Source organism: Cotesia typhae, unplaced genomic scaffold, assembly GCF_013202065.1.
Source record: "Cotesia typhae breed Kobodo isofemale line unplaced genomic scaffold, CoteBio_Ctyphae contig_48, whole genome shotgun sequence".
NCBI lineage: Eukaryota > Metazoa > Arthropoda > Insecta > Hymenoptera > Braconidae > Cotesia > Cotesia typhae.
The window spans coordinates 12,076,529-12,100,382 of NW_027423756.1; the positions used below are offsets into that span (position 1 = coordinate 12,076,529).

Below are 23,854 nucleotides of genomic sequence, written 5' to 3' on the forward strand. Positions count from 1 at the left end.
GACGATGTTTTAAATTTAAAATAGATCTATCTAAATTTATTTTAAAACTATACAATCATTCTTATACATCTAAGATATAAATAAATTTATAATTATATAAACTATGTTAGTATACTCTTGAAAAAAAAAAAAAATCTTGACTTAATATTAATCTGAAAAGTTATAAATAATTTATAAAGTTATATTTATATTTTTTTGTCCAGTATTTTTAATTTATCAGCCTAAAACTAAAAGTGAAAGTCATACAGCATTTTAATCTTATTATTGTTATTTTTGTTTCAGGTAAGTAGAGTTTTTCTACCAATGTCTGATGTGAGAGTTACAAAAGTGTAACAGGGTTAATAGCATGAAATAAAACTGACAAGGATAGAACGAATTTTAACGTTTAAAAAAAAAAAAAAAAAAAAAAAAAAAAAAAAAAACAATTAAACCGAAAAAGGTAAATAAATAATAAACTATATCGTCATTTATAAGGATTGAAACATGAAAATAAATTGCTACAGGTAAATTGTATGCTAAAAATAAATCCAATTTATCGAGCGACTTATAAATAGTCTTAATATGTGTACAAACTGTTTGAGTGAAAAAATTAATGGTGGTTTTTAAAAATAACTTTTTCAACACTATCATATCGTCTGTAGACAATGTAATACAATATAATATCGTACATTGTGCTGGGAAAAGCGAAAAGGGGAACGAATGTATTGTCGGTCTACCCCAACTTATATTGCAGTACTTAATTCTCGTTTTTTAAAAGTGTCCCAGCCGATTCCGCAGAACGTAAATAAATTATAGACTAAAGTATAAATGGGAGCTTCGGCAATGCCATGAAAAGCAGATCAATGAGGGGGCGTTTTAAGGGTGTTCATTCTACGTAGGCGTAATTGTCCGTTGGTTAGCGTGAGCAAAAGCATCGAGTTAGCAGTCTATTTTTGTCCGATATGTTATAATAACCAAGACAAGGGTTTTATTGTCCTTGTTTACTTTTTTATCGGTCTTCCTTTTCTGTTTAATGGCGTCCAATGTATATAACAAGTAACAGCACGTAATCATTAATTAATAAGCTACCTCGTAAGTATTTGTTAACTGCTTCGTAATTATTTAATAGATTTCAAAACTCAATGCTGCATAACGCTTATGAATGTACTATTGTACTCCTCTTTATACATGTCTTGTGATGATAAATTAACTTCCGGTCTAATGATCTCGGATACGCAAACGTCCCACGGACTTTTTGATAAACATTTTTTTAATCCGGTGTTTTAGTTTTTTTTTTTTTTATTTAATTATTTATTTATTTATAATTTTTTTTTTTAATTATTCGAGCACTTGTGGTTAATTCTAATCAAGAGTATTTATTTATAATTGAACAATTAGCAAATAAACACGGCAAGTTTATTATGTTGCTGAGAACAGAGAACACGGACGGTAATATGACTGCGTCAAAATTAATTTAATTTATTGATTTTGACAATTATTAATTTTATACTTTAAGATTATTAAAATAAAATTTAATTGTCTTTTGTTAAAAAATTTCTCGAAATTCTTGCGGAATAATTGTTAAAAAAAAAAAAAAAGTGACATTTGACGTTTGACATTCACAAAAATAGTTGAATTGCATTTTTCCGCTGAATGTTACTTATAAAACTGATAAATAGTAAGCATGTTTGTCATATTGAATTTCTACTGGATCAATTTTCATCAGGATCTATTGTCCGCAAAGTCACATTTATTATTTTGCAAAAACAAAAAAAAAATGTAGATATTGGGTGGATAAAAATAAATACATTGTTTATTTACTATATATAGGGAAATAAGCAATTTTTTCTCTATTTATAAAAAATAAATTACATCAATAAAAATCAAGATTGCAAAAGTATTTTTAAAAATTATTTTTTTACGTAGAAAAATTTGATTTGGTCGTAGCGACTCAATAAAAACGGTGATAAAAATATATAAATGCTCGATAACATAAAGAACAAATAAAAATGTCCTTATCGATAGCTATTTGACCCACATTATTTCGATTCAATCGTACAATTATATTAGTATAGTTTGTATTAATAAATAATAAAAAGTAATGAAAGATTACGAGTAAGTTAACCAAAAAAAAATGTATAAATAGTTTTTTCATGAAAGTTTATTGCCGTAAATTTTTTTTTATTGATCACAGTATTTTGAATTCTGTTTATAAATATCTGCTATCACTAAAATCAATTATTGTTGGCTCCAATAAAGTCCAAAAATAAACCCTCGAAAAATAATAATCAGATAAACGCTTACTCGGAAAAAACAATAACAAGGTAATCAACAACATATCCAATTGATTATAGTTCAACTAGCTTTTATTTCAACGTTAACACAGATTAAAGAAAAAAAAAAAATAATAACCATCCATTACATTATTGTGATTAAGATTTATGTTATCAAAATTACAACATATTCAAGTGGAATTTTTTCAGCCTCGAATTTTAGATAATTTTGTTTCCTAATTGGTGTCGTTGAACATTAGATATTATTAACGAGTTTTTATATATTTATATAATCTATACAATAAACATAATAAATTAAATTTTTTAATTTTTATGTTTTTGCATCATCAGCCATTAGAACGGCCTTTACATTTTTTATAATTTTAAATTTAAAAAATTTTTTGAGCCTTAAAAATTGTTACGAAAAACTCCAAAAAGATACTCAATAATTTTTGAACTCTAAAAAAATTTTTTTTCATACTAAATCATAATTTTTGAGTACCTAATTTATGTTGGCGCGTAAATTTTGAATTTTGCAGAAAAAATTCCTTCTTTTTCATATTTTCTATTTTTTTATAAATTTTTAGTGTTCTGAATTAATTAAAAAAATTAATTTAAGTTTAACAATTAATTTTTCATTGATTACCAGAAAAAATAAATTAACAGGACAGCGATCGAATCTTAAATTAAAAAAAGGAAAAAAATCGGACAAACTGAACGTATATAGCTGCGCTTTAATAAAATATGTCTGAGATAATATATCCAGCATTCGGTACAGTGTCCTCTGTATACTCATTTAACCACTTGCACGCCATAGCACGTACCCAACCTGATTGTAAACGACAGAACTACTGTACAGTACCATTACTATAACATACATTACATACCGGCGTAACGGAGTGGAAAGAGGTAAGAGGTAAGCGGCAGGATTATATAGCTATACTATTATATAGATCCATGCAATACACACTGATACCACACAGACGAAGTTACAACGTGGATGCAACAATGCAAATGATCTAAAAATAGAGTTGAAAGTTGCTAACCGCGTCCGTTTGGCGGCGCTCTGGTCGGCGCGGCGCGAAAGTTCTACAAGACAGAAACGACTCTTCAGTTCTTGTTCGTCACGCGTGTGAAAACGTTCATATTTACGATTCATTAGTTTGCTATTTGTAATTATCGTTATGGATTTTTATTACTAATAGTAATCATAACTATCATTAATATCAATAATAATAATAACAATAATAACACCAGTTATCTCCTGACAATTGATTGTACGATTAATTATTATATTGATCACTACTCCGATTTGTTTTATTGGTCTTTAATCGATAAATAATAACCGAGTCAATAAAAAAGTACAGAAAAAAATTTGTCGAAAAATTTTTTTAGCTTTTAATACAGAAATCTCAATTCTCCGGTGAATTTGTGTAAGTGATAACACCGTGTGATGTACAAGCGTTATCTCATTATCGCGTGTATCTGTTGATATAAGTGTGTTACATATATTTATATGTATATAAATATAACAACTGATGACAGTTTTGTTGGTCAAGACAGTTTGCAATCGTGTGATCTAGTCGCTAATTGGGCTCCTATGTCCCAAGTGATATTTTTTAGTTTTATTTATTAACTAAAAATACAAATATAAATTAATTTAATTAATTTATAAACTTTTCACTCATTTTTTTTTTTATCTAAAACGCTCATTGGCTATAGTTTCTGTTCATCTCAGTGAGATTTATGTTTATTTACTGTTGTGTGACTTTTTTTTTAGATCAAGACCAGAGTCCAAGGTAAAATTTCCCTCGTTTTAATACATAAATGACGTTTATTTATTAACATACTCGAGCTGTAACATCATCTTTTAATTCTTCAGAGTATCTCAAGTCTTTAGGAGAGTAATTTTATGATATGGGACTTGCGCAAACATTTGTTCTTAAAATTCGTCTTATAAATGAAAAAATTCAGCAGTAATTCAAAAAAAAATTTTTTTACCATATAATTTTTCTTCAAAATTAAATTTATAAATTTTTTGAGTGTCCAATGTTAGTAATATTATTTGTCGAACATTTTAGACACTCCATTTTATCTATTTTAATTTAATACCCGCATATAAATTACGCCGTTAGATGTTCGATAAAATTTTCCGATAAGTGAATATAATTTATCAGTTGATAAAAAATACAAAGCACTAAAATTTAAATACATAAACGCTAGGTGGAAAAAAAAAACATTTAAAATTATTTTCTTGATATTTTGTTGAATAAAAAAGCAAAAGTTAAATATTTCATATTAATATTGGAACAAAAAATTAAAATATCATTTATTTATTGAAGACACTTATTAGATTAAAGCATTTGTTGTTTGAAATTGCCCGGTAGTTATAGTTTCTTTGGAACTGTGTTAATTCGCTACAAGTTTTACAGCGTACATTGTTAGGGGGAAAACCTATAGGTCATGAGGAGTAAGAAAAAATATGAGAATAAAGTATTAATATGTAATATAAAAAGAGTAGGCGAATCAAAGTGCACACGGGGTCGACGTTCCTGGGGCTCGTGCGACCTCGCTTAACGTCGTCGGTGGGTCGTTAAAACGGACCGAGGGAAATGGCTTCGTCGCGAACACCTGTTGTGCGGATTGCCGAGGACGCGGTGTCGACGGCTCGTAATTTTGATCGTTGACAATATTCACCGTGACGCCACTAATGGGTGCCCATGCCTTCGCCTTTTTTTCATACCACACTGAATACATTTGCTCTTTATTTTGTATCTATTTTTTTTTTTTATTAATCTATAATTAATTGGTTATTTTTATTTTCATTAATGTAATACAGTTTGTATTCAAGAAAATTTTTTGCTCCTTTTTTTTTTGTTGACATGATAATTTTTTAATTACCTGATGACTGGAATTGAGAGTAATTTTTAGAGTTTAAATCCATGTTTATAAACAGTACATATAAGTAGTTGAATAAATTATTCCTCAAGTTCTTAAGACCAATAAAATTTTTTTTTTTTGGAGTATAACTTGCATTTCAAGTAAAGAAATTTTAGTTAAAATTTTTCAATTAAATTTAAAACAGTAAAAAAAAATTAAAAGTCTAAATGGAGTAATGTAAAATTTTATTATTTTATTTAATTATAAATATTGGTAATATTGAAAATAAAAATAAATATTAGTCGAAAAATTAACTCGACTTAAATATTTATTTGTTTATTTTTTGAGTGCTTTTATACAAACACATCTTTGATATACTGTCAATAGGTCGATAAAGGATTGAGGATTAATCATAATAAATGTATATTATTTTTTTAAAGCAATATAAAATATTAAAAGTTTCAATATAATAAGTTACAAACTCGATTAAAGCAAAAAAAAAAAAATGAATTAAAATTTGTTTCTTGAATCAAGTCAATTTTTTTTATATCAATGTAGCAATACATATCCATCCACATTAGCCCAAGATAAAAAGTATTAAAATACGGAAATGTAAATAATAAGTATGTGTTAAATGAGCGTATGATATGTGTAAAAGATAGCAAGTTTTATAGTATTGTATGATTCCTTCTACTTGGAGTCTACTTGATTTAACGCTCGACGAACATTTCGATATCGATTTGGTCACGTGCATTTATGATGTACATGCATAATTCTGTACCCAGCCAAAGCTATTCTATTATACCTACTGTATATCGTTCTTTGATCCATAGTCTTTTCACTTTTTTTTCTCAATTTGTTTGATACAAAGGCTTTTGTTTGTATAACAAGTCGATACTTTTTAGATAAAGAACAAAAACCAGTCATTTATGGATGATAAATAAAACACAGATTAATTTACCGATGAATAAATTAGTGGATAGGTAAATGAAAGAATCAACCTGACCGAACCGTTGGGAATTATTTACAGATTAATTAAACTTAAAAAATCGATTACGCGACCACAGTCGCAGTTATATATTTATTTATTAATTATCTCACGTCAAATTTTAACACAAAATTGACTTTATATGCCAAAGAATAAATAATATTTTATGCAGAGTAAAAATAAACATAAAATTCTAAATATCAATCGTAATAAACGAACCAATAAAAAAAATTTTTCGTCGGTTTTTTAAAATTAAAAATATTTGTATACATACATATATATATATTTAAATTTTATCTTTGAATATATGGCTAAAATCTCGTACAAGTCCTTGGATTTCGATTTCACTTTTATCGCGTTAATAAATCTAGTTATAGATATAAATAGAAATTTTTATTTTATAATATATTTTTTAGCAATAAATATATAAAGTTTTATTTAGAGAAATTTATTTATAAGTTTTCACAATGAATATATTAACATCTGGACCTTTTTTTTTTTTTTTAAGTTCATAATATTTCGTGATCCCAGTATCGTTTCTTAAACTTTTTAGTTTTGTTTTTGTTTCTGTTTCGGTTTTATTTTTTTCCTCTTCCTCGTATTCTTTTGCACAACAAGTCAACAAGTAAAGGAACGTCCAGGCGGTGAATACGGGTAGAAAAAGTGGTCCGCCAGCAGCTCGTTAAGTGCCATTTCGTGGAGATAAAAAATTGCATATAAGACATGGTAAAAGAATTGGCGGAAAGTCTTCTGTTTACTTGATTTATTTAAACCAAAAATATTCTTTAAATTTATATATTTCATTTCATTTCATTTTTAAATATATATATATATATATATATATATATATATATATATATATATATATATATATATATATTTATATATTTAAATATTTATACTATAGGGGATTGTATCGGGCGGTTGCGAAGTAGGTTTTGTAAATATGCCATTGGTTATATGCATGTAGTAAGATATGAATTATAAATATGGAATATGTATCGTATAAGTCAACAACGATATACATATAATAATTGAAGGCTGTCTTTTGTTATGTTTCGTTCGATCGGTCTTTAGATGTTTTATACACACATATATATACCACGTCAGATATCATATAAACTACTATAATATAATATTGTTACTGTATATTGCATGTAAGTCAGCCAGCTTAAAAGTTTTTACATAATAGTTTTGTAGCGCACAAAACTTCACCCCTTAGGGAACGTATGACAAATATACACGTAGAAAATAAATGTACTGTTTAATTTACTTCCCTACTCTCAAGAAAATTCATCAATTATTTTTTTAATACTTATAATACTGTGATAAAATTTTAATGGGCTATGTTATCAAAAGTTTTTATTTTATGATCAAAGAAAATTTTTTTATGATTAAACTACTTAGAAAAATTTTTATTCAGTGATTGACAAAGAAATTTATTTTTATTTAATGTAGAAAGTTATAGATAGAATTGATAATAAATAATTTAGATAGAGTAATTCAAATAGAATCTTTATTGTAAAAAAATGCGTCAAAAAATTTTTATTTTAAATTTTGAACACTTTTTTGTGTTAATTTAACACAATAAATGTTAAATTTACACCTAAAAGTGTTAAATATTTAACACAAAATTTTTTACTGTGTGGGATTTATTTTTGCTCAGAAAATCCATGGTTAAGTTTTTGTTTAAATTTTTATTTGCTGTGTACTAAAATTTTTTTGGTTAAAATTATCAAAAAAACTTTGCTAAGACTTGAAAAAAGTGAGCCTTAAATAAATCTTACTAATAACCTTTCTGTTTGCACAAATAACATGCGAAAACTGATTAATCTTCCTCACCACCTAGTGGCGTACGCGTCACCTACTTCTAAACTTGATAAATGTAATTGCCCGAGGTATTTGATGGGAAGCTCGGAGTAATTTAGATCATCAAGTAGTGCAGAGACTGGTATGGTGCATAACATTATAATCAACTGATAATCGAGTATCTGGGAAGCTGATCGATATCTCATAAATAGGTTATGTCCTCAACGGGGTAATAAGGGTTGAATTGATGTTGAGTAGACAAGGCAAAGGGTTATACGAGAAGATATACATCTAACATATTACATGCAGATTGAACCGTGAAATTAGGAGCCAAGAATAGAATTCTCCAGCGCATCGTCTCGTCATATAATGTCTGTTATAACTCGAATCATCTCAAAATATATAAATATATATACTATCGCAATTTTTTTAGATTCTTTGCGAGGTAAAAACTTTTTTTCAAGGAATGGAATTTATAAGGCATCTAGATCTGATAAAGATATTAAACTATCATATTTTTCGATTCTGCTTTTTTTTTAGGAGTTTTTTTATTCTTCACCATATTTGAACAAAGAACAGAATATTGAGGTCACCATGTTAGATTTTAAAGACTGGGATATATATAGTATAAAGGGGAACTGTACGAACACATGTTTAAACAGCTAATATTTTTAAAATCTACAAATCATTTTTTTTTTTTTTCACTGTAATTTATTAGATTTATATTAAGAACACGATTAATTCTTTATGATAAATTATTAAGATGGTAAAAATGTTCTAGTCTATTTTTATCCGAAAACTCAGTACTGACTAACAGGATATTTTAAATAAAATAAATCTCATTAAAAAAGAAACCGTAATAATTAATTACTTGAAAAAAATTTAAACATAAAACAAAATGGTTAGAAATCTTTAGAAGAAAAGCTAAAATTTTCGCTGTTAAGTAAAATCGATATTGTGTATTAAATTAAATTATCTTAAAGTGTCTACTCTGTAGAAAATTACTCTGTGGTACAGACAGTTAAGTGAACATTTTGCACACTTAAAATTATATTTGCTTATTTATTCATAAAATATTAAGAAAATTTCTAAAAAAAAAATCTGATTAAATTTGAATTTTTATAAAAACTTTCTTGCAAAAAAAAATAATTTTTTCCCGCGATTTTCACCTTATTTATTGTTTATACATCAAGTAACTATAAAATTACATGTACTGTAAAAATAAAAGTTCAATTAGTCGTTTAATATTAACATCAAAGGTTACGAACAATCAATAGCTTCTGCGAAAGTTTCTCCCAACAAAAAAATAAATAAATAAATAAAAAAAATCCAAAGATATAATTTAAAAAATTTCTTTAAACATTGACTTAGTGTCGTTACATCGCCTATTACGCGGTCATTGGACTTCTCTGGAGTGTATAGTAATACTTATTTCATTGTATTTGACGGCAAAGGCGTAACTGCTCTATCACAACTACAGCTTTCAATGTGTCCATATCATTCCATAATACTATTATTGATATTTTCATTATATCAACTTTGCGTATTATACAACCGGTGCGACGAAATAAATTCAATGGATCTTAAATTTTTTATTGCACATATCCATCAAACTTTTTATCTTCCTTCGTAAGCGTAGCAAAGGGCTCTTTTTTAAATAGCTAAATATCTCGAGGGAACATAAATAAAATAAAATTTTATTTAAAAAAAAAAACTGACCTTCGAGACGTATTATTTCGTCGACGTAAGTCCCACGCATCATTTTTTTATTTTCTTCCAAGGCTCGGTCTACTCCCATTCTATTTAGAAAGCGAGCATCTAATCATTTAGCTGCTATAATTATCTCTGATCTTTTCTTATATTATAGATGCTCCAGGGGATTTTTAAATGAAAAAACGCATGAGCAATTATGAATAAACAAGGTGTGATAGGAATGCCGTATTGAGAATAAACTATTTCTGTTCAACACTTAGTTCGTATCAATAAAGGTGATAAACTATTTTTCATTTTAAATTCACTAGAATAGAACATTATTCTAATTTATAGTGACATATTTATATCTTTTGGATATCAAAGTGGAAATTTATTGTGTGTCTAAAATTAAATAGAAAAAAAAAATAACACTTTGTGGAGGAAAATATTATTATTTTGTGTGGTTTGTGATTCATTCTTACAAAATACGTTAGCTAAGTTATCAAAGCAGGGCATATGGCCCTGGACTATGGTATCTCTAGCATGCACCATCCAAATCAATTAGGTACGTATTTTTTCTTGTCATTTTACCGCAATAATATTAACTCTGTTTTTATTACTGTTTATTCGAGAGAGTAAAAAGTGTCAAATGGTTAGATAATGTGAGCGGTCAATTTTTGGCCAGTTCAGTTGTTTAATTTTGGCAAGATTCTAAACTTAATTTTAACTTTCGAACAATGAAAAAATACTTATTCTATTGATATAAATGTTCCAAGATGGAGCTGCAAAAATTGAATTTTTTTTTTAAATATATATTTAATTTCATGCAATTTATGTTATAATTTTTAAGATAAAATTTTTGAATAACTAATTTTTAATGAATAATAATATAATCCATTCTAATCTGACCAATTACGATAATGAGCTATTTTTATCGTCTGCTAAATAATTTTCTAAATTTTTTTGACATTTTTTAGATTTAAAATTTGAATTCTAAGAAATATGTTTACGATGAATTTTTTAAAAAATTTATTTGTAAGAAAAATAAGTATAAAATTATTTAGTTAAAGCACGAAAAATTTAACAATAATGAAAAAAAAAAAAAAAAATTATTTTTTCATAAATTAGTCTCGCATCAAAACAAATATAAATACAAATATCATTAATCACTCGCTGTTTAATAAATCGATCGATAGTCAAGTTACGTATATTTAATTTTTATTGTCATCGTTTATAAATAAACAATTATCTATAAGAATAAACTTAGCTCGGTCGTGTATCAAGTGTTTATTATAGGAGCTATTGTGTATTACAAGTTGTACGTACACTTGCGTAACTTTTTAGATAATGACTATGGCTTAGACAACAATCACAGGTTTATTACTGTACGATATTTTTCGCGACATGCCTCAGGGATAGATACAGTCGTCTGGATAATAATAACTCGATCGATAAGGATAACAATAGCTGTCACTTCCCTCTCTTCGGGTCTATACTCCATTCTGTGTCACATTGCTCACGGTATAACTTTTAATTTATAAATCAGAGCCAGAGTGTAGTGGTGGTACAAAAAAATCAATTTCATTATACAACCGGTCTATTATTCGCGTGGACAATTAAAAAAAAAAAAAAAAAAAAAAAAAAAGATAAATCAACTTTTTATCATAATTTGTTTGAAAAAGTTTTATTAGTAAATAAAGCTGCGGATCGAGTTTTAAATTCGTTTTATCGTAATTGCGCAACACTGCTATTAATAGAAGCCTCAACATTGACGCATTGACAATAAAAAAAATTCACGTTATCAAAGTCATGATGACATTTTAAAAATACGGTGGATATTCAAGAACAAAGAACCAGAATTCAATACAACAAGTGTGTGTGCTGTATTATTACATTTTAAATGTTGAAAACTAAAAAAAAAAAAAAAAAAAAAAAATAGTGGATTAATCATTTATATTGTTATGAACTCTATTTCTAGAGTATAAGTACGTAATCAAGAGATACGCACACATGACAACGCAAATATTACACAAGAGGATAAAGTTTATCGTAATTCGAGTTTAAAAAACTCATTGCTATTATTTTTAGAAAACAATTGGCGATTAAGCGTTGGAATTTTTCATTCATTTTTTTTTTTTATGATCACGTAATGTAATATCTTTAGAAAAAATTGAACAAGGCTTCTGCAATAATTTTAGTATCATCTAATACGCTATATATTATCGAATCTTTGAAGTTATTTTTACGAATAAATCTTTGTAGAATAGAATTAGTTATTTCAAATCCTATTTATTCCGATAATATCTAAAAAGAAGTCCTCTTTGTTACACGAACAGACTCTCTTTTATGCCAGTGAATTATTGGAATGGTTAACATACATCAAAAGTATCGTTTTTCTATAAATGATTCTTCATTTATCTTCCAATGTAAAATCAAGAGTTTATTTGATTCAAATAAAAATTGATCGAGTTCAAAATTGGCACTAGTTCAATTTTCAAAAGTGTTTTGCACTGAACATTGTGAATTATTTAACGCTTTGTTCCTGAGTTATTTCAAAAATCCTGTTTACGTTTCATAAAAGAATCATTCTTATAATTTTCAATAAAATACGCTTTGAAATATTGATTAAATTAAGAATAGAATCAAAATTTCATTGAAAAAAATCCTACGTGTAAAGTATTTTTTTTTTTTCAATCTCTTGACATTTGAATTATTCAGTAGAAAAATTTTTCATTTACCAAAACAAGTATTTTGCATAAAAAAATTTTTTTAAATACAACAATTGAAAATTTGGTTTTCTTCCAACTGTAAAATAGAATAAATTATCTAAAATATGGTATTAACATTTAAAAACTTCGAAATACAATAAAAAGTGACACTTATACGCGGTATTAAATCATCCAAAGCATTCATACGCAAAATGTAAACTCACGAATGTCAACAATAACCGTTTAAGATCCACAGCACGTGTTTGATTTATATTACACATATCTACATATCTCGAGATTACATAAAGTAAGGCAACGATTAATTTACCAACCACCATTTGCTTATTAATTTTAGCATACATTATGTCGGTATCAAAAATCCTCTCAAAAGTTCTCTTATAAAATCTTTGTTTTCAATGAATAATTTATCCTCATATAAATTAAACAATCTTATTTACATTTATTTATTCGACTATTTTTATTACTTTTTCAAATTAGTTTTCCGTCAGCGCACAGCACCTTCGCTGTTACTCTACGGGCGAGAATGTTTCAAGAGCTACTGTACACAAATGTCAAACTATATATAGAAGCCAAGCGTCTAATATTAGCAGTCGGCCACCGGACAGAAATACAAACTCAAGCCAAAAGATTTTGTCTCACCAGATTTATCCACCCCCGTACTATACACCCCCATTTTTTTAGCTTCGTTATTTTTAAATCCTACTTTCTATCAACACGAACATTCGCTTATACCACTAACACTTGGACACAGACCTCTCTGTCTACCTGTGTATTTTTTAAAACTCAAATTTTATCTCAAACGTCCGTCTATTTATTTATATACGCAAGTAAACTCACATGTTATAGCAATATAAATTGGCTAGATGACTACATCAAAGAAATTTTGAACATTAAAAGGGTAAAAATGTAAATTGGGTTAGAAAAATTATCTGGCTGGGTGTAAAAATATACTTTAACATTAAACGTAAACATTTTATCTTAAATATCGGTAGTTTTGAATTATTATTGCTATAAAAACTATATTGGGTTTATTATATTACTTGGAATGTGTAGTAGTGTGTAGTGACTTTAAAATAAACTATCACTGACACTATACTGGCGTATACTACTTGTGCAGTCACTGCTCGGCAGAATCAAATTTAATTGTATGTGTGCATGTATGTATTTAGTTTATTTCGCGGCGATGTGTGCAGCAGTTTAAGCTATACATGTTTGTTGTGTATGATGATGATGATGATGATGATGATGATAGTATGTTGTGTTATGTGTGTGAGGAGTAGACGAAATCGAGAGAAAGAACGACGCCTGTTTCTAAACACGTGGAAGTCCTAAGACAGAAATAATCAGGGTGGCTTCTAGCCGCCAGCCATCGTATTTTTAGTTGCCACATTTCTAATTTTGTCACAAAGAGAGACAAAGCCGGGCCGAAAGGGAGTTAGACGCTTGCCGATAATGTTACGAAATACTATTTAACAGTTATTTACGCCGAATTATATATTTTTATTGAAATTAAAAATTTTTATTCGACAAGTTCGGCATGTTTAATGATTAATGACTAATTACTCAAATATAGCCAGTTCAATGTAAAAATACATTACTCAGAATTACTCATAAAATATTTTAGCAGCTATAAATAAAGCTTTAGAGTTAAAAAAAAATGTTTATTGTATATATAGCGATTTTTATATATTTAGCCAAGGTTATATCGAAGGGTCTTAAACTATTTTTAAATCGCGAGCGCTAAAAAAATTTTTTCTTCAAATATTCAAGGCAATATTGACGTGTGATTTCGTTAAGCGATGGATATAGAGTCGGGTTGAGTTGGGCAACAAAAACTACCAGTTGTATAAAAAACTTTTACTCTTGTTATATTATTTTCTAGTGAAATTTTTTATTTTTTTCACCAATATCACCTTGACCCTACACAATAATCATTATTTGCGTGACTGTTCATACTTTTACTCCTTCTCACCGCCGGATTTTTGTGTTCAATTATTCATTACTTATTACATTGATTATGAATTAAAGTTAACGGTAAATTTAGCTTTTTTTAATTTCCCGCTAAAAAAAATTAAAAATTTTTTTAATTCGGGAAATTATTGGCTTCACGGGAAGTTGCAGAGATGGCCTTTAGAGTCAACTGTTTCCCAGATTTTTTTTCCAAACAAACTAATGACAATTTTTGGTGAATTGGCTTCCCAAATTAATACCCAAAAAAAGAAACTTTTAGCCAGTCAAAGAGTTTATTATTATTGTTATCATAAAAAAATCCTTAGCTTAAAATAATAATAATAATAAATAAATAAACAAATAAAAAAGAGGAAGATTTACTGAAATTTCTTATATATCTAATTATACAAGTGAAGCCAACAATATAATAGTGTTAAAACTATCAATTACGCAGCACTTAGTTGCACTTAGGTAGTTGAGCCACACATGAGCCACTGTTCAACGTAAAGTATAAATTGTTATTTTCTTAACGTATTAGCAACCAGGTTATAATAATATAAGCCTATTATTTATTTGCTATATAATATTCTTAATGATAAGTTTAATTTTTCACTTTAAATAATATTTTTCAACAAATTAAAAATACAAGGGATATAGCTTTAATATACCTGAACTTTTTTCAACGACAGACAATATAATAGAGACTTCTATAAATAAGTACCAATGTATGATTCACTGGTAACCTAAATATAATTTATAATAAACGGCACAGTTATTAATTAAGAGATCCATAGATATTTATTGTTTGACGCTAATTGAATATTTAAACAGTATGCAACTTCCATTACAGTGCTGCATAATGCATGTAAGGTCATATTATTACGATTAGATTGTTTACGATATAATCTGGTGATTCACTCTTTCATTGAATAAAACAATACTTTGTTTTCTACGAATTAACCTCTAAACGTTTTATTTTGTAAATTTAACTATTTCAATTTTATAAATTACATAGCTGCTTATATTGCTATGAGTCTATCAAATGATTCACGTATTTATTTAACATTTCCTCCGGCCCATTAAATGTTAAATATTTGCTCTGAGAAGAGGTGACTATCGATCGAATATATTTTTAGTTCAGTATTTCATGCAATCAATAAAATAGAATAATTTAATTTTTTTGTATCTTTAATTCATTAAAAATTTCTTCTTTCAAGTAACAATTTAAAATCGATAGAAACATTTGGCTATCTGCATATATCGATTATAAAAATTACACGAGTTATCAAAGTTGATTATCATATCTAAATAACACCTTGATGAATAATTTTTGTAATTTATATCAATTAATATCAGCTGCGTAAAAATGTTTACAACAAAAAATATTTGATCTAAAAATATTGCATACTTTTTTGACAATTTTTAAATCATCGAGAAAAATTACGACGTTAATTAAAATGTCAATTAATCAATCTCTAGATATCTAATTAAGAAATGACCTCGTATCTTGTGAACTATTGACATTTTTAAAGATATAAGCTCATCCCGATGTTATACTTATTGAGATCTTTCATTTGAGTACCCACATCAATTTTTCATATATTTATATATTTATATATATATATATATATATATATATATATATATATATATATATATATATATATATATATATATATATATATATATATATAAATATATCAAAATACATGTGGGTACTCAAATGAAAGCTCTTGATGAGTGTAACATCGGGATGAGCTTATATCTTTAAAAATGTCAATATTTAAAAAAGTACAGTGCAATTTAACGAAAGTCTAATTTATAAAAATTAAAAAAATTCAAAATAAAGAAAATGAATGAAGTAATTAAAGAAAATTAAATTACAAATCATTTACATTCTGACAGTAGTTTATTTTGTGATGATGAGCATAATAAATAGACCTTTCATGTCTATGACATCACTAGAATCTATTTAAATAATTATAAATAAAATAAGAGCGTGAGGTATTAAAATTAATCTTAATCATAAGTTATAAAATGAGGGTCTAAGTGCGTACATCCGGACTGTGTATGCTCCAGAGTACATAAAATAGTACATATGTATGCATCTGTATATAGTTCGCTGTTTGGTATGCTTGACGCAATTATCTTAATTAGTGTAGGCCCTAATTATTTTTATTTTCAATATTAACTGGTATATATCCTATATAATATGTGGTGTATACATTGCGCGTATATTTGTATGACAAAGAATGAAATAAAACTCAATTGTCGGTCATTGACCGTTGTTATTATCATTATTGTTGCTATTGTACACATCAACCAGTGAGATACATACATAATGTTAAATTCAATAATAATAAATGTAAAAGCGAGTGGTGAATTATCTTGCTGAGATAAATAAGCATTGATATTAAAAATCGTAGCAGTAATAAGAATGATTGACTTTTTTATATCCATATAAATTTATTGGTTGTCGCAGTTGATGATTTGTTGACTGCTACTCAATCTCTTTAATGTAATAACACTCTCGTTACATTTTGTTGAGCACATGGATAATAATAGTGAGAAGGAACACGTATGAGCGGTAGGGTGGGTCAAAAAAATCGAATAATTTATTTTTGACTTTATACTCTGAAAAATAGGTTCATAGACACCTAAAAAGAATTCTCTCCAAGTATAAGCTCTTAATTATAACGGGAAGGTCCTCCGCTTTGCGGGTTTCTATTTTTTTCGAATAATCAGATAAAAAAATTTATATCTCGCTTCCAACTGCTTGGAAAAATATTCCGTGGCATAGATTTTGTGAGAAATTGAATGCTTTACAAAAAGGTCTCTTATGACTTTTTCAAAAACTCAACCGATTAAAAGATATTCATAGTTGAAGTTTGGCTATTTTAAGGAAAATATTCGTTTTTATTATGAATTTTATAAGTCGATGAAAAAAATTATTTCGGATTGCGGAACTCATGATTTTGTAGGAAATTTACTGCTCTACAAAAATGGTCTCTTATGATTTTTTGATTAAGTGAAGCCGTTACGAGATATTCATCGTCAAACATTAACGAATATCAATATTTCCAGTTTTTGATCAATAATTCGATAAATTTTAATTTAAACTATGAGTTTCAGGAAAATTTACATAAATTTGAGTTTCGATCGATAAAGAAATGTTATAATAAGTTAGATAAAGAATTATTGGAATTATCATTGATTTTCCTTGGAGAAATGCCTCAAGAAAAGATTTCTTTCAAACGTCCTGGTGCTGTTCATCATGCTAGATGGATGGCTAAGGCCATTTATAGTTTGAAAATGTATCTATTCAGAGATGAATTCAAACTCTCTCAGAAAGAATTGCATGGTCTTCGTCATTTCTGTATTTTTATAGTCACATTGTATTTAAAAGCTTGGTTTTCATCAACTTCTGCAACAACTGCTGCTTATCATGACTTGCAGTTTATGAAAAATTTATTGGAGTACAAACATATCAATCCTTTGATTTCTTCAGCTACGTGTGAAAAAATGATTTCGCACTTATGGTATTTGAGCGATGAACTTGCCATTTTATCACTGTTTGACGATGGCGTTCCATTAGAAGTAAAAAAAGTATTGTTGAAGCTGTTAATACTCGTGAAGGTACAGATTCTAAAGCTAAAAGATTTGTAATTGCTAAAAAGATTTGAATTCATTGGCGCAGAGAACTCTGAGTGACTTTGTGTCTAAAAAGTCATTAAATCTTTTCAAAATCTTCGATCTACCGTATGACTTTCTTGATGTCGATGTTGAATTATGGCCTACTAATGAGAGTTATCTCGAAAATAAAGAATACTTTCAACAACTAAAAGTTGTCAATGATTCAGCAGAGCGAGCTGTTGCATTAGTCAGTGAATATAATCAATGCTTGACAAAAATGAAGAACAATTCCAGTACTTATTGCAAGTTGTCAAAGAACATCAAAAACATTCCCAAATTGTAATAAAAGAAATTATTTATAGTAATAGCGTACTGTTATGTTAAAAATATAGACAATTATATTGCAATTGATAATTCAATAAAAAATTTATCTATAAAAAAGTTAAATACTGGTTGTTTCTCACTTGATTCAATACTTTTCATATTAAATTTGACAAAGAAATATGTCATTCACTTCAAATTAAACTAATCATTGGCTATATGTCGAAAAAAATGCTCTAATTTCTTGTTTTAATGCAATCAAACAAGCTCAAGACTGAAAACAATATTAAAAAAATTGTTTATAACATTTCTTTATCGATCGAAACTCAAATTTATGAAAATTTTCCTGAAACTCATAGTTTAAATTAAAATTTATCGAATTATTGATCAAAAACTGGAAATATTGATATTCGTTAATGTTTGACGATGAATATCTCGTAACGGCTTCACTTAATCAAAAATCATAAGAGACCATTTTTGTAGAGCAGTAAATTTCCTACAAAATCATGAGTTCCGCAATCCGAAATAATTTTTTTCATCGACTTATAAAATTCATAATAAAAACGAATATTTTCCTTAAAATAACCAAACTTCAACTATGAATATCTTTTAATCGGTTGAGTTTTTGAAAAAGTCATAAGAGACCTTTTTTGTAAAGCATTCAATTTCTCACAAAATCTATGCCACGGAATATTTTTCCAAGCAGTTGGAAGCGAGATATAAATTTTTTTATCTGATTATTCGAAAAAAATAGAAACCCGCAAAGCGGAGGACCTTCCCGTTATAATTAAGAGCTTATACTTGGAGAGAATTCTTTTTAGGTGTCTACGAACCTATTTTTCAGAGTATAAAGTCAAAAATAAATTATTCGATTTTTTTGACCCACCCTAATTTGACCCACCCGCTCATTGAGCGGGTACTTTTCTTGTATTATGTTTTATGTTTTATTATATTATTATATTATAGTACGGAGTAGAGTGTATATAGACGTAGAGACTTTTTTATGTTTGGCTGGATTATGTTAGTAAGTTAAAGTGCCAGTACAGCAACTATAAACAGACAAAGATAGTAAGAGCGTAATATAATGTTAAGGGGCTCGGCTGACTTTGTGCTACTCAGAGTGTGCGGTTTTCTCTCAACTGTACTGTGTATAACGTGATTGCGCCCACACGTTGTAAATCGACAAGCGCGACCGCAATATATATTGCGTTACTGTCGATTTATTGGAATATTATCGTCGACGGCTGATTAATGGCTCTTCCCAGTGGTGTAAAGCAACAAGATCCCGTTCTTTCGTGATATATTTTATGATAAAACCCAAATGCCAATCTATATTTATTTTTTTTTTATTTATTATCATTACATGATCAAAAATTGTGGGTTGATTTTTTTTTAAATTAAAATTTTTAATTAATAGTTGAGCTTGCAATTTTTATTTAAATTCTACTGCTGAATTTTATGAAGTTTGCCATTGACGACTTTTGTAGTAATTTTTATCTCTGTCATAGTTAGGAAGTCAAAAGTGATAAGAAAACTTGTTAAATTATGTTAGCGATAAAAATTTTTTTAATTACTAGCAATTAACTCATTGACGTTTTTTCAAAATTACCTTCATTCTCAAGTTTAAACAATTATAATTAATTTTACAAACTACAATGGAAAATTTATTTGATCAAATTTTATATTATTTATCAAAGAATGAGCTAGTAAAAACGAGTTCTTTTATGTTAAACTATATTTTACGCTCTTATCATTTTAACAAAAGTATTTGACATTTAAAAAAAATAATTATTAATCTGCTAAAAAATTTATTTATTTAATGAAATAAAAAATTTACGTCCACGTAAAAGGTCACAATTTTTTTTTTCCTATGTGACAGAGCTTTACAGCTTGGATTTATTAATATCGTCATTTGAAACCCGCCGGATGATTTATTATTTACGTAACTTCATTACTCTGAAGCTCGTACCGATAATCCGATGCTCTAAAAATATCAACCAATCTATCCCACGAATACTTTCTGAATAATTTAACTCACGTCACAGCGATGATTCCTATCATTGTTTTATATAAACATACAGCATATATAATATACACTACTCCACCGTTCTATTTTATCCTTCTTATAATTTTTGCCATCAATTATTCGCTCATTTTTATTTTAATGATGCTTTTATTAATGATACGTCTATTTACGGGCATACATATGTATGAATTTAATTGAATTTTATATGTAAAAGCTTTTAATTGAACACTTATTAGATAGAATCAAAAATATCTTATCCCGTGCAATAACCTCGACAGAACTAGCATCGTATTTTATTTTTTTAAAATGTCCTTTAAATTCTCATTGGTAAAAATTTTTTTTATAAAAATTAAAAGAAAAAAAAAAATTATAATAAAATTTTTAGAATTTTCATTTTTTAATTAAAAATTGTCCTTTAAAAATTTTTTTATTAAAAAATCCGCGATAAAAATACAAAATAAAGAGACAATTCTCCGATATGTATACACTTTATTTATTTATTTATCACTTTATCAGGAAATGAAAACATTAATGCGTGGATGATTTAAAATAAAAGAAAATTTGTCGAATATTTAAAAAGTAATACAAAATTGTTGGCTTATAAAATAAATTCAATATTATTCATAATATGTATATACAACACCGGTTGTCGGCAAACAGTCTCGTTCGTACTCTGTTGATTCTTAAGTTGCCCTTGAATTTGCGGTATGTTTGCTATCGCTCGATTGTAACCGACAAGCAAGCCAAGCACGTGCAACTTGTGTTGGAGGTCGAATCAAAAGACCACGAGCTGAGAAACAAGAATAAGGAACAAGGGCGCATGATACGAATGAGGATAAAGATTTTAATATAAAACGTGTAGTGTGTCTCGAAATTAATCAGCACATACTAATGTTAATTATTTAAAAAAATCATTATCACATTAATTTAAATTACCAGTCCAATAATTTTTTTTTTTTTTTTCAAGCAAATATTTGACTTTATTCACCGTAAAAAGCCTTGCACTGATAAAAAATGTGTTACGTCAGACCAAAAATTGAATAAGCCAGCAAACGAATAGTTTAACTACTAAGGCGCGATTTGAGGTGTGCAATAACTCCCAGCCGAGGAAGAGACGGTGGTAATAATAATAAGAAGAAGTAGATGAGGAAAGAATTGAGAATAAAGGTATAGAAGAAGAAGAAGAAGCCGCAGAACGAGAGTGTCTCGAAATTACTGGCGATGGCTACGCCTCTCAGAAGAAAGTCAAGCCATTTTGTACGACAGCTTCAAATGCCTCTTCCAAACCTATTATTTTCCTTACTATAGCTGCGTGTGCAAATTCCGTCGGAAATTATTCTTAATATAATATAATATAATACTAATTAAATATAATACAACTACACCTTGTAATTTTATTTGTTAAAGTATTTACAATAAACACTTGTTAAACAAATTAATAAATATTGTTTTACATATATTTAATTTTTCGTTTAAACATTAATTTTATTGGAATTTAAATGCGTTTATAAATAGAAATTCAGTTAAGATAATTAAAAAATATAATAACAATATTGTTTTTTTTTTAAATATATAAATAATATTGTAATGTCTCTGTACACTCTTGGCTGGAAATAAATGAAGATAAGAAAAAAAATATGACCTTAACAATCCAGACTGGTGTAAGTGTCTTCGTGTGAACAATAAAATTACATTGTTTCAATCAAATAATGGTTTAGTTTTAAAAAATAACAGCAATTATCCGCATTAATGTCTTATAGTTTGTTATATTTTTTTATTCTTCCGATTAATTACTGATATCTGATCGTTAATTATCAAAAGCACTTCCGCGGTAATAATGGAAAAAAAAAATTTTTTTATGTTATTTAATTTTTTATCAATTACTTTAGTATTAATTCAGCCGATTTAATTGATAAATATTATTACATACATATTATAATCATTAATAAAACTGTTAACAAAAATAATTATCCCGCCATTTATCAATAATTTATTGTAAATAAAAATGATCATTGCAAAAAAAAAAATCAACTTCAATAAATCTGTTATCAAATTTTCCAGTCTCGTTAACATTAATGCATCGTAATTAAATGTTTATTATTAATATCAATATTATTATAAATTTATTTATAAAATTAAATTGTCTTACTTAAATTTAATAAATGTAATAAAACATTGCCGCTACCAATTGAAGCTCTCTTTCAAACCCAAGAATTTATTTATGACATTTTACGATAAAGTTATCGCACCAGAAAAGTTGTAACACGTTCCCGCGGGTCGACATTGAACGCTGCAATATAGAACAGATATCAACTTATTCTTATTCCTATATGTTCTTCTTCTTCTTTTCGAACTTTTTATTCTTTTTCGTAACACTGAGCACAAAAAGAAGACTTGAAAGGTCTGCGTGCCCCGAGGAATGCCGTAATATCAATCATCGACGAAACCCACGGGTTCCACGAAAATCTTGGTCCTCTACATTGCAATTCATCTCCGTCTTTTTCTCTCTTACTTTATCTTTCAATACTCCCGAATAACGAAACTTTTCTCTCAAATCTCCTTTTTTTTTTCTCAACTTATCTTTTAACCGTTCTGTCATTTTTATTTTTACCTTATATTACGTTTCCTCGTTATGACTTGCTTCACGACTCTAACCCTTTTCACACGCGGCATTGCGCAATAACAATTTAATTCCTGAATAATTACTTATAGTTTCGTTTTATTTTTGGAACTGATATTTCATAAAAACATCGGATATAATAGTAATTTAATTTTTTAATCATTCTTCCTAATATCATCCGTGTAATTACGATATTTTGACGGCAATTAGATTTAAAAAAAAAAAAAAAACCGCGAAAAAATTTTTCAAAAAAATTTAGAACTCGATTCAATAAAATTTTTTATTTTTAAATTAAATAAAAAAATTAATTTTTTTTTGTTTTTTTTTATTAACACAATTATAAAATTATTTTTGAATAATTAAAATCGTGAATAAATAAATCAAAATTAATTTTAAAATAAAACTAGGAATTCAAATTGCGCGCATACGCGCGCCTTAATTTCGACCAATAAGGAATCGGGGACCATATTTTTTCGATATTTCGATATATTTCGATACTAACCAACTTCAACTTAGTCATGAATTTTATATTATAGTAATATATATCTCATTGATAAAATTTTCTTATCAGTAGACACACCTAAAATATTTTTTATTGCATCATACCGCACTTGAGTGATAAATTTAAACTTCACATATTTTTATCATAAAATAATTCTAATTAAAGGTAGCTATCATTAGTCCGAACAATTTTTTAAATAACCCGGACTATTATTTTAAAGAATTTTTAGAAAAAATAAAAGTACAAAAATGAAAGTAAGATTGAAATAGCATTAAAGATAGCGAGTGAGGGGCTTGCGAATGAAGTAGAGGGATCATAACGAAAACTAAAGGTAAAAAAGTACAAAAAGTATCGAAGAAGAGGATTGAAGCAGCCGGATCCTCCTCTGACTCGTAGCCTTGGACTTGACTCGAAGGAATGCGCCGTACACTGACCTCCACTCTACTCACTCA

General features: G+C 27.5%; 1 protein-coding gene across 2 annotated transcripts in view; it reads left to right on the forward strand.

Moving 5' to 3' along the window:
- The first annotated feature begins 3,391 nt into the window (after positions 1–3,391).
- Hdac4 (histone deacetylase 4) overlaps positions 3,392–23,854 on the forward strand; it is a 47,028-nt gene continuing 26,565 nt past the window's right edge. For both annotated transcript variants that reach the window (XM_074247145.1, XM_074247146.1), the window contains exons 1-2: positions 3,392–4,051; positions 9,797–10,186. In XM_074247145.1, the coding sequence (XP_074103246.1) occupies positions 10,138–10,186 (49 nt within the window). In that variant the 5' untranslated portion in view covers positions 3,392–4,051; positions 9,797–10,137. The remainder of the gene's footprint in view (positions 4,052–9,796; positions 10,187–23,854) is intronic.